General features: G+C 32.0%; 1 protein-coding gene across 3 annotated transcripts; it reads left to right on the top strand.

Annotated features, from left to right (window-relative positions):
- The first annotated feature begins 562 nt into the window (after nt 1-562).
- LOC111708007 (erlin-2-B) lies at nt 563-14,650 on the top strand. 3 transcript variants are annotated; one of them, XR_002766569.1, is made up of 14 exons: nt 563-664; nt 1,467-1,498; nt 2,331-2,398; nt 3,247-3,334; nt 4,457-4,550; nt 6,164-6,208; nt 6,649-6,705; nt 8,163-8,242; nt 9,034-9,163; nt 9,902-10,024; nt 10,998-11,087; nt 11,144-11,202; nt 13,985-14,105; nt 14,255-14,650. XR_002766569.1 is itself a non-coding variant. In XM_023481228.1 (14 exons), exons 1-13 carry the CDS (start codon nt 593-595, stop codon nt 14,037-14,039), a joined length of 993 nt encoding a protein of 330 aa, XP_023336996.1. In that variant the 5' UTR covers nt 563-592; the 3' UTR covers nt 14,040-14,077; nt 14,255-14,650. The 3 variants fall into 3 exon arrangements, 2 of the variants coding, with proteins under 2 accessions (XP_023336996.1, XP_023336995.1); XM_023481228.1 differs by having other exon boundaries at nt 13,985-14,077; XM_023481227.1 differs by having other exon boundaries at nt 13,985-14,650.
- Nucleotides 14,651-15,409: the final 759 nt, after the last annotated feature.

Raw genomic sequence — 15,409 nt, 5'->3', positions numbered from 1 at the left:
AAATGGAATTATATGGACTTTGAGAATCAGCATTTGAATTTAATACCTTATCTGAAAATACTGAAGGCGAAACTTTTGAATAGGATAGATCTTAGTTTCACCTATAAAATCTGTATTACTATCTACTCCATTCTCTTTTATATTTAAGGGTTTAACCCTTGCTCATTAATGCCAAAAGAAATACATTCCAACGTCTAGGGCTTGGCTAGCCTGGCAGGCTTGCTATGACTCTTCGAGTGTGAATTGCATCATTTTGTTTTTTTTAACTAGTTATTTTCATTTGTGGTTTCTGTTCAAAGTAACTTTCGCATGTCTTGCTTATGAGGCACCATGGGAGAAATTCACAGAAAAAAACATTTTTCCAGTCAAGAAAACTGCATTATCTTTCTCATTTTTGACCAGATTAAGGTTTCAGGGGTACCGTTGTAAATTGGGCGTTGCTATCCTCGCCTGGACGGTTACTTAAAATACATCTTAAAATTCCTTAACGTATATTCTTCAGATTTAATGTTCACCAAGTAAGAGAGGAATAATGAGAGAGAAAACATGAATGAACGGTATTATTACGAAAGGATCACTATTTCAGATAAGAATGCAGCCCGGGGTAGTTGCTATTGGGCTGATTGCTGCAGTTGCAGTTGTATTGCAGTACGCTCTTCATAAGGCACCATGTCACAGCTCAATGGTGGTGGATTTTAAACTAAAGGATTAGGAAATATGATAATCCTCAATGACATTTTAAGGGGGTTTTCTGTGTTGTTTTACTATTTTAAAGAACGCTAGATTAACCCCCCTTTTTTAACTAACTTAATCCCTCGAACCCGATGTCTAATTCTGACGATTTGGTTCTAATAAATCTAAGGAAACTTGTTTTTAAGATAAATAGTTACTATTTTTATTTTTAAACCAATCAATCGGCCTGTGAAATTTCTTTAGATTTTCTTCTTAAAAATTATTAATCCTTTCTCCAGGACCTCCGGTGCAGAGGTCGAAGCATGTTTATAACTAAATAAAAACAATGGTGGTTGAATTTTTATTTTGTTTATCGAAATTTTTTAAAAAACAACTCGTGATACTTGTACAGTACAGGCAACATGCGTGAATACAAGAGCAGGTTTTACAGGTGCTGTTGCAATAAGAATGCGTAATTTCAAGGGATCCTCTGGCATCCATTTGTGGAGTGGCAATTCCGATTAACAGGAGATATCCTGTGACGTCATTCGCTGTGTACTCACTAGTTTCTCGGCACTCAATTTCATGTAGAAAAGAACAGAATATCTCCATTGTAAATTTAGCATAAAACTTACTACTGAAGGGGCCACTTTAATTATGTCTGAAATTCCTGCTAATTTAACCTTAATAACATGAAACAATACCCTAAGGTCTCAACTTATTGTCAAATTGTCTCACCGTCCTTAGAGAATAAAATTTGGCCACAGCTATGACATGTTAGACGTTGTTGTCAGGTTGAGGAGGGTCATGTCGGAGTATATTTCAGGTAGAACACTTAATAGCAGTGCTTAGGATCCGGATCCGCAACATTTAAGCCTATTGGATCCGGATCCGCAAAAATATGCGGATCCAAGGGGCAAAATATCAACCAAAAAGTGCAAACAAAAATCTCTCTAAAACCTAAATCTGAACTGCTGAAAAAATCAGAGATTATCAAAAATTTCCTCATTTCTGAATAGTTCATAAAGTTTAGCATAAAAATAATGAAAAGAAGAAGAAAAATAATTTGAAAATTCTTACTCTGTTAAAGAAAAATTACCCAAATCCGGATCAATTTTTTATCAAAACGGATGATCCTGGATCCGAATGAAATCTAAATGGATCCTAAGCACTGCTTAATAGCTGAGGATAAACTATCTCAATGTCCTGCAGATATGTAGTTAAACAAGCTGTACCTATATCACATTTAAATATTTCACGTAAAAAATGTCTCCACTTAGTTGATTAAATATTGATTTTTAAATATGTTAATATGATATATTTTACAGCGAGTTTATTATTTTACTGTTCCGTAAATACAATGATAACAAAATATTTTAATGCTTAATTTTTCAACCCAAATAAAAAATTTAAATGGTTAGTCATTGAATACATTTATTTTTTCTTCCCAAGTTATTATTTGGCATTAGCTGTCACTGAGATTTTTTAATAATTTGTTTAAAACTGCGTTGTAAACGTAAGAAACATACATTTTCTACAGTATAAGATTAATATTAAAATAAAGTTTGTTAGAAGGAAAGTTTTGGTTATAATTTGATGGAAATATCTGGAAAGGCTGATCATTTGATAAGTTTAATAATATTTTATTATTTGAAAAGAGGTGGCGCGATGTTGGTTGGTATGTCAAGTCCAGGCTTTCACATGATGATCCCATTCATAACATCAGGTAATTCCCATTCATAACAGCAGCTAATTCCCATTCATAAATTCAGCTAATTCCCATTCATAACTTCAGGTAATTCCCATTCATAACTTCCGCTTATTCCATTGATAAATTCAGCTAATTCCCATTCATAACTTCAGTTAAATCCCATTCATAACTCATCTAATTTTCTTTCATAACATCAGGTAATTCCCATTCATAACTTCAGCTATTCCCATTCATAACATCAGCTATTTCCCATTTATAACTTCAAGGAATTACCATCCATAACTTTAGCTAATTCCCGGCCAGTCATAACCTCATAACTTCATAACTTCCTATTATACAAGAAGGAGTAATTCCTATGTCACAAGAAAACAATAATTTTTTGATTTTACCATGACCTGAAATTTGTTGTCAAAATATTATGAATTTAATATTAAATTACAACCAAATTGTTGATATTCATCATCTTTTAACTTTTTTCATGATATACGTCTAAAATTTCTCATCGATCGCTAAAAGTTTTTAACGAAATTTCAAGAACTAAAACGAGCAGGTTTGATAACGATCAAGAAATAGATGTTTTTAAAGGGGCTGTTAAGCATAAATTTAAGTGACCCTCTTTGCAAAGATGGCCATTGGCCATTTAAGATTTAAACAATACCCTTGCAACCTTAATCTGATAAAATGTGTAATTTGTCTTTATCTTGATTGAATTAATGTTTGTTCGGTTGACAGGTTGGTTGGTTGATTGATTGATTGGTTGGTTAATTAATTGATTGGTTAAATAATTTATTTTTTGCTATTGATTGATTGATTAACATATATGTTGATTGATTGATCTGATATCTAACCTATTCCCTGTTTAGTTCGAAATATCCAGACTACCCTGCAGACCGATGAAGTAAAGAATGTGCCGTGTGGTACCAGTGGTGGAGTTATGATATACTTTGACAGGTTCTATTCTAAAGGGACTGATTTATTAAGTAACCCCCCCTATAGAGTCCTACATGAAGTAAAGAATGTGCCGTGTGGTACCAGTGGTGGAGTTATGATATACTTTGACAGGTTCTATTCTAAAGGGACTGATTTATTAAGTAACCCTCCCTATAGAGTCCTACATGCTCTGCTGATAACCCTATAAACATTTATAGGACTAATAATGAGAAAGATATCTTAATTTGTCTTTTTCAAAAAGACCGAAATTTTGGCAATATTCTTCCCTGTTTCTGCGATTTCTCAAATCTCTAAACCCTTCAATTGAAATCTATCAATTTTCAAATATAACACACAAAACGACAAGAATATCCCAAGCATTTTTCTGCCATGAAGATGAATTAAAACTGAGTGCCACTTGAAATTAAGTCACTGCTATCACTCAAAACTCCTCACAATAAGGACATTATTTGAATGGTTCATGTAACTAGATTCACTAGTTTACAAAGTAAACGTCGAGCTCGCGCTAAAAGATTATTTTCAAAAAAACGGATAAGGAGATGGACTAGTCCAGGCGAATGTACAGACTGTATTTTCCATATCGGGTTCACTTTCAGATCTTGTTATTGTTTATTTACGAGCTGAAGTACCCGGCGTTGCCCGTGGCATTTAAAAAATCGAATTTTGAAAAAAAAATTATTTCGAATTTTTATATCCTATGTTACCCTTTGGGTACCCATGGGTTTCCTCAAAAAATTTAAGCCAAAACGGTCCAGCTGTTTGGCCAACAATACAAACATATAGAGTCGAGAACAGACCTCACTGAAGATTGGAGCAACTCCATAAAACGCCGCGCGTGTCTGAGGATGTAATTCTGTTCTTTGATTAAATATATAATTTATTATAAATATATTTATATGATACATATATATATATGAGCTTAATTATATAGATTTACTATTGGTTGGTAACTTGTTTCTTTAGTATGTTGATTCACTTGACAACTATTTCACAAAATTTCTTTAAGGACTTTGCTTTGATTTACACGGGTTGATTGTTAATTTTGTGTTATTATTTTACCAAGGACTAAAGTTTATTTTGTTCATTCATTTGTTAAAAATTTACAATTGTAATTTGTTTTAGAATTGAGGTAGTGAACGTACTGCAGACCAATGCTGTTTACGATATTGTAAAGAATTTTACAGCGGACTACGATAAACCTCTGATATTTGACAAGGTAGGAGAAGGAACAGATTCATCTGAAACATTTAGGCTCCCTAGGATCCGCAACTAGATAGGCTCCTTTAAGCTTTCTGGATCCGGATCCGCATCAATGTAGGTTCCATTAAATCCACGGATCCGGATCCAAGTGGCAAGACTTCAAGCAAAACAATGGGAAGGGGGGGGGAATAAGTTTTGACAATTTGTGAGATATCACTATAACATTTCTAAATATTGATGTATACAACATAAAAAAGAGGGAAAACAATAGAAGATTTTTTTCAATTGTTGTTTTTTCAAGAAATAACAAATGTTAATGGAATTATTTACCAGTCCAGGAGTATGTGTTTCCTTAAATTTTGTTTTCCCAATTTTCGTTAAAATCTGTATACGAATTGTAAAAAAAATATTATCAAAAAAAATGTTCTCAACAGTTTAGGGTGAGACCCCTTCAAGTATATATAGAGGAGATAGGGGATGAAGTGGGTATTGAGATCCTTGTTTATCAGTTCTCTTTGTTCTAATTTAAAATTTGAAAAACTCCCTCCACCTGGCCCCCTCTCCTTCTAATAAATATACCATTTACTTATTATTTATTATTCAATTACAGTATTAGCTTACTTAATTTCTTTCTTTTAAACTGATCAAAAATAATATATTTTAAGTGGTGGGGAGGGGGGTTTGAGAATTCAGAAAAAGTTTTTCTTCATATTATATAGAAAATGTTCGCGAAAAATTAAAGGGGGTATAGGGTTACGGCGAAAAATAAGCGCTTTTGATCGCTACTAATCTTACCTCGATCTGTTGCGTCTATAAGGAGAAAATTGTTAAAAACGACTCCTACCGAAGAACGTAGGGACCATGCAAATTTAGAAAGGTGCAACATTTAAGTCGGATCGTAAAAAAAATAAATTTAATTCCAAACAAATCATTTTGATATTACAACCAATAATCATCCGTCGAAAAATTATCGATGACTATTGTTTGTAATAACTGAATGATTTGTTTGGAATTTAATTAATTATTTTACGATCCATGTTGAATGTTTCAACTTTCTGAATTTGTATGGACGCTACGTTCTTCAGTATGAGTCGTTTTTAAAAATTTTCCCCTTATAGACACAACAGATAGAAGTAAGATTAGTAGCGATCAAAAGCGCTCATTTTTCGCTGTAACCCTATAACTCCTTTAATTTTTTGATTCCCTTTAAGAAACATTATTGATTTACCGTTTTAAGAGAATTTTGCGCAATTTGATTATATAATTGAACTTCATCTGACATGATTTTTAAAAAACTTGATTCAGAGATTTAGTAGTAAAAAAAATATTTCCCAGGGGGTTGGGGGATTCTGCAAAAAAAAATATATTTTCCTACCAATATAAGTTTTCTTTTTGATTTGATTTTTTTTTTGTTCTTGTGTAATTAACATGATATTAGTATATTTGGAAGATAATAATTCCCTCATTTGAAAATAATCACTTTTCAATATTACAAACATTGATATCTAATTCATACTTGATTAGACAAAGCTTTTTTACTGTTGGGATTTGAGCATTGCCATCTTTGCATTGAGGGTCACTTGAAATTATACTTTAAGTCCCTTAAAGTAAAATAAAATTATATTTCAGGTTCACCACGAGTTAAACCAGTTCTGTTCTATACATAATCTACAGGATAGAACACACACTTATCTTCTCAATAATTATTTTTTTTATATATCAAAGAAATGAGTTCTTAAGTTGGTATTTTGTAGTTTTTTTTTTCATTTTTGAAATTGGTCAATTTACATTAGGATATAAATTACATACTATTTTGTAAATACATTTTTGATTTTGATGTTATTTTAAAGAATTGACAAGCTTTTTATTCAGTTAAATTGAGAATAGCCATAAAAGAAATCCTTGGATTAGGATTAACATTAACAAGTATTTTAAGAGAAACCGTATGTCTGATAACGTTTGTTTAGACAATGTTAATAAAATTTTTGGGAAAAATATGTTAGTAATAATAATGTTAATTCGTTGAATTAATTTTTTTAATATCAAATAATGTTTCTTCATTTTTTGTAAAACTCCAGAAAAAAAAAAATTTAAAGAATGTGTCAATTGTAAAGGAGGTTTATATCGAACTGTTTGACCAAATTGACGAAAATCTAAAGACAGCGTTGCAGGTATTTATTTTTTGAAAATAATTAGCAATCCCTTTTAAGTGCGCGTGCCAATCTATATATAGATTTGGCTTGTCTATCTGTTTGTCTGTTTGTTTGTGTCCAATAAACGTCAAAACGGCTGAACCGATCGGGCCCAATTTTTTGTGGAACATTACGTGACTACAGGGAAGGTTTACGAATGATAAAAATAAAATAAAATGTGTTTTAAAGGTTTTTAATTTTGTAAAAAAAATTAAATTTTTGAAAATCCGCGAATTTTTTTTTAAAAATCAGCAAAATTTTTTTCTTCTTTGTTTTTAAATGTAAACAAAAAGAACATGTTCACAATTTAAATAGAAGATGGGCGTGAAGCGCCCTAAAAGCTTAGTTTTATATTTTTTCAGCGGTCAGAATTTTTAAGCAGTTAATCCCTTGTTCAAATTAATCCCTTTTGGATATCTCTTGATCGCAATACAGCAGGGATAACTAATATGAAAGGATCAAGTACTTCTGCTTCAAATATATCAATTTCACGGTGGATATCGAGAATACGGTGTGTAGATAAGAAATAAGAATAGGGGGGTGGGTAAACATTTGATATAGTCCAATGTAAAAATGTTAAACTTCTAGCGAAGAAATCTGTCGCGCAACTAAGGGGGGGGCAATAGGGACAAGGCCCCCTAGCCTGATTAAAGGGGGGGCAAGCCCCACCCATAAGGGGGGGAAGAAGTTCTTAACCAAAGTCCATATAATTCCAAAAATAGCAAATTTTCTCGAAAGCTTGAAAAAATATGCTATAACATTTTTCAATGTATGCTCAGATTCTTTTCACTTTTGCCCCCTTTCAATAAAAAATGTCCCCAAATTTGGATTTTTTGAATTACACTCACATTCTTATTCAAATTACCCCACAAGACTTAAATTTCTCTCCTTTTTTCAACAATTGTAACCCTTAGCTTTTTAAAATATTTTTAATTTGCACCTAAATTTAATATTTTTATCTCCAAATGTTTTAAAAATACACCCATCTTTAAAATGTATAGCCCTATCTGAATAAAATGCCCCTAGTATTTTTTTAAGATAATGTTTTAAAAAAATTAGAAGTTTTAGCCCCAACAAAGAAATCACCCTTAGATTAAAAAAAATGCCCCTTCATATATCTTCAAAATAAAGATTAAAGATTTCCCCTGACTAAAAAAATTGCCCCTAAAGTATAGTTGAGATTTTTCCCGGAAAAATTTGCCCCAAATTGAAAAGAATGCCTCCAACATAAAAATTTTCCCTCAAAATATCCTAAATTGATATGGTAGTTTTTTCATGTTGAGTATAATACACATTCTTCTTCACCCTCCCCCCCCCAAGATTGCTTGGGGGGGGAAATAATATATTCCCTTTGTCCACCCCTCCTTGCTACATTGCCGCAGAACGACCAGATTTAAAATTATTCTTAAAATACCTTAAATAAAACATCTGTTAAGGTCGATTTGACTGAAATGGCCCCAGGGTTAAGAGTTCATTCTGTTCGTGTTACCAAGCCTAAAATTCCAGAAACCATCAGGTAAGTGTAAGTTTTGACAGGAAAGTTAAAAAAGGAAAAAAAAGCATAATTACAAATTTTTGCATTTTCTTAGTTAAATACTAAATAGGTAGATCATTTCCCATAGGTTTTACCCGCCCCTCTTATTTTTAAATATCCAAGTTCTGGTTCAACTAACTCCCCTCTTATTTTTAAATATCCAAGTTATGGTTCAACTAACTCACCCTCTTATTTTTAAATATCCAAGTTATGGTTCAACTAACTCTCCCTCTTATTTTTAAATATCCAAGTTCTGGTTCAACTAACTCTCCCTCTTATTTTTAAATATCCAAGTTCTGGTTCAACTAACTCTCCCTCTTATTTTTAAATATCCAAGTTATGGTTCAAGTAACTCTAATTGATAAATATCCATGTCTTGGTTCAACTGACTCTCTCTCTTTTATTTATAAATATCCATGTCATGGTCCAAATAACTCTCTCTCTCTCTCATACATAAATATCTATGTCATGGTTCGACTACCCCTCTCATTCATAAATATCCATGTCATCATGTCATGGTTTAACTACCTCTCTCATTCATAAATATCCATGTCTTGGTTCAACTAACTCTCTCTCTCAAATATTCATAAATAGCCATGTCTTGGTTCAACTAAATCTCTCTCTCATTCATAGATATCCATGTCATGCATGGTTCAACTAACTCTGTCTCTCATTCATAAATATCCATGTCATGGTTCAACTATCCCTCTCATTATTAAATATCCATTTCATGGTTTAACAAATTCTCTCTCATTTATAAAAATCCATGTCAGGAAGAACTATGAGTTGATGGAAGCAGAGAAGACCAAACTGTTGATCTCGACCCAGCGGCAGAAGGTTGTGGAGAAGGATGCAGAGACGGAGAGGAAGAAAGCTGTTATAGAGGCAGAGAAGGAGGCGCAGGTGGGTCAGCAGACTGTACATGTGGAGTTCATCAATTTTGCTTCTTGGAAAATTCTTTCCCTCTTAAGTTTAAGCCATAATTATCTCCCCCGAGCCGGCGATAAAAAAATCGGAAAAATACGGCTCGGGCCTAAGCTGTCATTGGGCCTTATTTACGGCTTGAGCTTTCGAATTCAAGCTGCACTTTTATCAACAGAGTTGAGTTCTAAAACCGGTTTAATATTCTATTTGGCGGATTTTCATGGTAGGAATTGGCGAATTCCGGGTTTTCTATGAGAGCAAGACTCAAAATTGAGTCTTATTCTCCACTAAAACCAACCAAGGTCAGTTTTATTTTCATTGGGTCTTACTCCTTAAGTCGAGCCGAAGATCTTGCAGCTGTCAATCACGTGACACAAGCTATCGTCAAAGTTGGGTCGAAGATTGGGTCTTAAAGTCGGGTTTAAGGAATTATGGCTCGAGTCGAAGTTTTTTAATCGCGAGCTCAGATTTTATACATTAGTCTGCGTTTATACCAAAACAATCAAGACACCTTTCCGATTTAAGTTTGGATTTCTAACAAGCTTTTTTCAAAATGCAAGTTTACAAGAAAAAAGTAAAGTAAAATTGACAGCTTCCTTTGTTTCTATGTTAACATGTATCCATGCTGTTTAAAAGCTTGATAGAAATCAAAATTTAAATTTAAAGTCTTCTTAATTGTGTTGATATATACGAAGACGACTTATGTCCTTTATCTAGGTGGCAAAGATCAAGTACGAACAGAACCTAATGGAGAAGGAATCTAAGCAGAAGATGGAAACTATTGATGATGAGATTCATCTTGCAAAGGAGAAAAGTAAAACAGACGCCGAGTTCTATAGGGTAGGCTGGCTCCCGGCATATCATATTCTTGATCTTATTTTACGATTGTAGAAGTACAAATAAATATTTTTGATATTTACCAGCAGATTTTTAAAAAGTACATATACTTATCTTCTTATTAGATCTAATCTTCTAGAAGTATGTATACTGATCTTCTTATAAGATCTAATCTTCTAGAAGTATGTATACTCATCTTCTTATTAGATCTACTCTTCTAGAAGTACGTATACTGATCTTCTTATTCTTATTAGATCTTCTAGAAGTACCTATACTGATCTTCTTATTAAATCTAATCTTCTAGAAGTATGTATACTGATCTTCTTATTAGATCTAATCTTCTAGAAGTACGAATACTGATCTTATTAGGTCTAATCTTCTAGAAGTATGTATACTGATCTTCTTATTAGATCTAATCTTCTAGAAGTACGTATACTGATCTTATTAGGTCTAATCTTCTAGAAGTATGTATAATGATCTTCTTATTAGATTTAATCTTCTAGAAGTACCTATACTGATCTTCTCATTAGATCTAATCTTCTAGAAGTACGTATATTGATCTTATTAGATCTTTTAGAAGTACATATACTGCTTCTTATTAGATCTTCTAGAAGCACGTATACTGATCTTTATATTATCTTAAGATGCAAATCATCTCTTCCCCCTTTCCCCTTCTCTCTTAACCCTTTTACCTTCCCCCTCTTGCCCTGTTTCCTTTCCCTATTCCTATTTTCCCTTCCCTCTTCCCCTGTTCTCTTCCTTTATCCCCTTCCCACTTTTTCCTTTTTTTCATCGTTTTCCCCCAAACCCAAACCCATTGAAAGCTCATATTTTTGCAAATAAAAAAATTTACATCCCTGTGATGAATTGAAAAAGTATGAAAAGGGGACAATAATTTTGTAAATTTTCTTTTCAACATCAAGAAATATGACTTTTTTCTAAAATAATAGTTAATAATTAAATATAATTAATTTAGATAGAAAAGAAAGCAGAAGCAAATAAACGTCTGCTTACGAAGGAATATCTTGAACTCAAGAAAATCGAAGCAATTGCCAGTAATAACAAGGTACGTAGAGAAAAAAACTTTGGTTTGCTAAAAATAGTTTCATGTTTTTGTTTAAGGTTTACTTTGGACCCAGTATTCCAAATATGTTCCTGGGAGAGTCTGAGAATAAACCCAGGTAAGTTCTTTGGTAATATGAACTATAGTGTATCCCGCGAAACATGACAGTTGGTGAATAGTTTTGAATGTCTTCTTCCATATACTTCACTTATTGCCCGGGGTTGCCTGTATAATCTTTTAAAATCGAATTTTAGAAAAACAATTCTTGAAAAAAATTAAGAATTTTTGCTAAAATTTTTTTTTAGTCTATTTATCCCCCAGGGTACTTGGCCAGCTATATCTAACATATAAATATATATATATATTTCAATTTTTAACTTCACATTTTTATTAAATAAAGAATTATACTAAACATAATGTTTCACGTCTATCATGACGATCCTCAGTAGTTACAATTCTTTGAGCGAAGATCTTTATTACATAGACTAGCTAAAGTGCCCGGCGTTGCCCGTTGAATTCTTTAAAATAAAATTTTGAAGAAAAAAACATTTTGATTTTTGAAGAAACTATTTTTTTGAATTTTCAAAAATGTTTGAATTTGTCCCTAGCTAGGGTACTTAAAGGGAGTCTTCGCGAAAAATGAAAAGGGTATAGGCTTAATGCGATAAAAAAGCGCTTTTATCGCTACTAATCTTACTTCTATCTGTTGTGTCTATAAGGAGAAAATTGTTAAAAACGACTTATACCGAAGAACGTAGTGTCCATTCAAATTCAGAAAGATGCAACATTCAACTTGGATCGTAAAGAAATCAATTTAATTCCAAACAAATCATTCAGATATTACAAACAATAGTCATCGGTTATTTTTCGACGCATTCATATATACTATATAGTTAATATTTCATAATATTTTTGATTTTGTTTATTTAAATTAATTTTCGCTGGCGCTGGATTTTCGAACATTCCTGGAAAATATCAAAAATGTCGTCTTCATTATCAAAAATCCTCGAAACAGGAAAAAATGTAACTCTCAGATCATGAAACATACAAAATATTATGAAATATGATCTTTTTACGAATGCGTCGAAAAATAATCGATGACTATTGTTTGTAATATCTGAATGATTTGTTTGGAATTAAATTGATTTGTTTACGATCCGAGTTGAATGTTGCATCTTTCTGAATTTGAATGGACACTACGTTCTTCGGTATAAGTCGTTTTTAACAATATTCTCCTTATAGACGCAACAGATAGAAGTAGGATTAGTAGCGATCAAAAGTGCTTTTTTATCGCATTAAGCCTACACCCCCTTTCATTTTTGTGAACACTCCCTTTAAGGGTTCCCCCCCCAAAAAAAAAAAATTAGCCCATTTGGTTCAGCAGTTTGGCCACCATTAGCAAACATATATGTATATATATATGAGTGAAGAGCTTTGGTATATAGATATTTAAGACTTTTTGCAGTTTATTTCATTAAAAATCTTTTACTCATCACTGCCATCTAATATTTTTCATTATTCTCTTTGGTATCATACAACTTAACAAATTATGGAAGAAGACATTTTAAACTTTTCACCAACTCTCATGTTTCGTGGGACGTACAATTATACCCACCATGAATAGGAAGCTAGACGACTTTAAGATTCGAGTTAGAAATTAAAATTTTCTAATGAATAAGAAACAATTTTTGTGAAGTGAGCGGTGTGCACAGACCCAAAGTGAATAAATACTAAAGTGGAACAGACTAAGGCAACGACGACAGGTTGGGCCATAAGGTTTTATTTGGTTCGGAAATAATTGCATGAAAAGATTTCATTTTGAAAGTAAAGACTAGAAAAAATAGACTAAGGACCCATGTATATGTCGTCTTTAGCTAGAACTTCAAAATTTTCATAATCAAAAATAAAAAATTTTCGTATGTCTGTGTGTGTTTTATATGCAAATACTATAGAGTCGCTTAATAAATTCATTGATTTTGACTATGAGAATTTATCTTTAAAACTGCTTGTTTTGCCCCCTCCCCCCCACTAAAAAGAAAAAGAAATGTAAGCCCTTCCTGGAAATAAAACCTGAATTCGCCTCTCTTAATATCATTAAAGCAATGTCTAGTTCTCAACTAATCTTAAATCTGTCAAAAAAATAAAGACAATTATATTTATTTCGAAGATCTTTATTTTTCGATTTCACAAATTCTGCATTCCTTGTTTTACAGATTATGCATGCAGGCATTATTGTGCTGTCTGAAATTATTTATTGTGCAGTAAAATGGCTAAAATTCCCTTCTAAAATCTTTATTTACGTTAATCTACATTTAAGTTAAATTCAAATTCTAAGTCTGTGTTTGTAAACAAAGGGAGTCCAGTTTCTGTTGTACTGTACACTCCGTATACAGACCAATTTATATATATATATCATATATATTTATGATTTTTAAATACTTGGGACATAAAATGTCGTCATCCAACTATGAGTTTGGCCCACTTTAGTATTTAATCACTTTGGCACAGACCCATTAAACGTAATAAGTAGATTGTCAAGATATTAGCAAAACTGTTTGCTTCATAACAACATCAAATACGCGCACGATGCTTAAAACTTGTCTTCTATGATACAGTTTTACGGGTTTTTCTGTAGGAACTGAACTGTGGAAAAAAAAGGTTATTAAATGTTTCCATATCTTTGAATGGTTCATCATGGTTAAGCATAATAATAAAAAAGGAAAATAATTATTTGAAAATTCTTTCTTTGTAATTTAAAAAATCAGTTAATCTTTAAGAAATGTTCATGGCTCGGATCTGGATTTATATTTTCCGGGGCCGATCAAGGATCCGGATCCGCATTTAATTAAATGGATTCTAATCACACTGTTTTAAACCTTTAACTTGGTCGTATATTTCAGGCCATCATCTACTGTATCCTCTCAGAAAACAGAACACATCCCAGTCCCTCTTTAGTCATAGATAGATACACACACACTTATTGTTAATACAGGGTGTCCCAATAAAGATTAATTAAGACAGGGATGTAAAAATGCAGGATTAAAGAACCCCTCTAGAATTATTAATAGTAGCTTGGGACCCAAATTGGAGATATGCAAATTGCATATCTATAAGGCATCAGAACCCCTGATCAGTCATCACCCTTCTTTTTTGGACACCCTGGATGTTAGTTGACTTTTTTTAATTTCCTCATTCCTTCACTTTTCGCTTGACCCAGAAATAAGTTTAGCTTTAAACTTCAAAGAAAAGGCGCGCTTTTCTTAAATTAGCTTTTTTTAAAGTTGTTTATTTTTCATTCTCCACAATACTCACATTTTAATAAAAAAAAGTTTCAACGATTTTTTACCATTTCAACACTTAAACATAAAGATGGGTAAGCAAATAAACACCTAACCCTGAAAAAAATATTTTTCATGTCTGATTTTTTTTCCGATTACTTATTTAATGATATCTCGATGAAAGTCTGAAATTGCCATGTTTTGAAAGTATGTGATACGTGGATTTTTGTGATTTATTACTGTGATTATTATCATTTAACGAGCTCATAATAAACCTTAATTTGTTTCCAAAAATCTTTCACTCTTCAAAAGTTTTTAAGATTTATTTCTGCGGGTATTCATTTTTGTTTTGTTTTTGTTAATGACCGAATCATAATTTGTATAAATATAAAATATTTTTTTGGTATCAATAACAATAATTTATAGAATTGTGAAACTTTAGCGAACCAAATAAAAAGTTAGTGGTTTGTTTTTAAATTGTAAAAACAATCGTTTTTGGGTTTTATATTTTTTCTCTCGGGATAAATTGTGGCACATGTAAGGAAAATGAATTATAAAGAAATTCATCGAAAATTGTAAAAATGTATTATATATTTTCGAAAAAGTTTTTAACCTCAAAAATTTTATTGTTATTTCCTATCTAATATAACAGTTTCCCGTTTACTAATACCTGATTCAGACTAACCGACCATATCCGTATTTCTCCAGCCAATGAAACGCTTGTAATCGTTGATAAAAAACAAATCGCGACTTCAATAAACGACATGAATGTTCTGATTGGAATATGTTGAATGCAAATTTTTGTTATTCCGTCCCAAATTCGGGCGTTTTTTGTAACGTAAGAGAATGTTGCGGAAAACCCGGATTTCGTGGAATTTCGCGAAATGAGTTTTTGACCAAAAATGCATGAAAAAAATTCAAATTCGTGCAAAAATAGCCATTATTCTTATCAAAAAACTATAGCAGAGAATGGCACTATTTTCCATCCAGAACTTCGGAGATATTGAAAGAATTTATAAAATACCTCTGAATAGGTTTTATTCTAGA

Source organism: Eurytemora carolleeae, unplaced genomic scaffold (genome assembly GCF_000591075.1).
Source record: "Eurytemora carolleeae unplaced genomic scaffold, Eaff_2.0 scaffold846, whole genome shotgun sequence".
Classification (NCBI taxonomy): Eukaryota; Metazoa; Arthropoda; class Copepoda; order Calanoida; family Temoridae; genus Eurytemora; species Eurytemora carolleeae.
The sequence above is the reverse complement of the archived record's forward strand: the minus strand, read 5'-3'. Positions and strand labels throughout refer to the sequence as shown.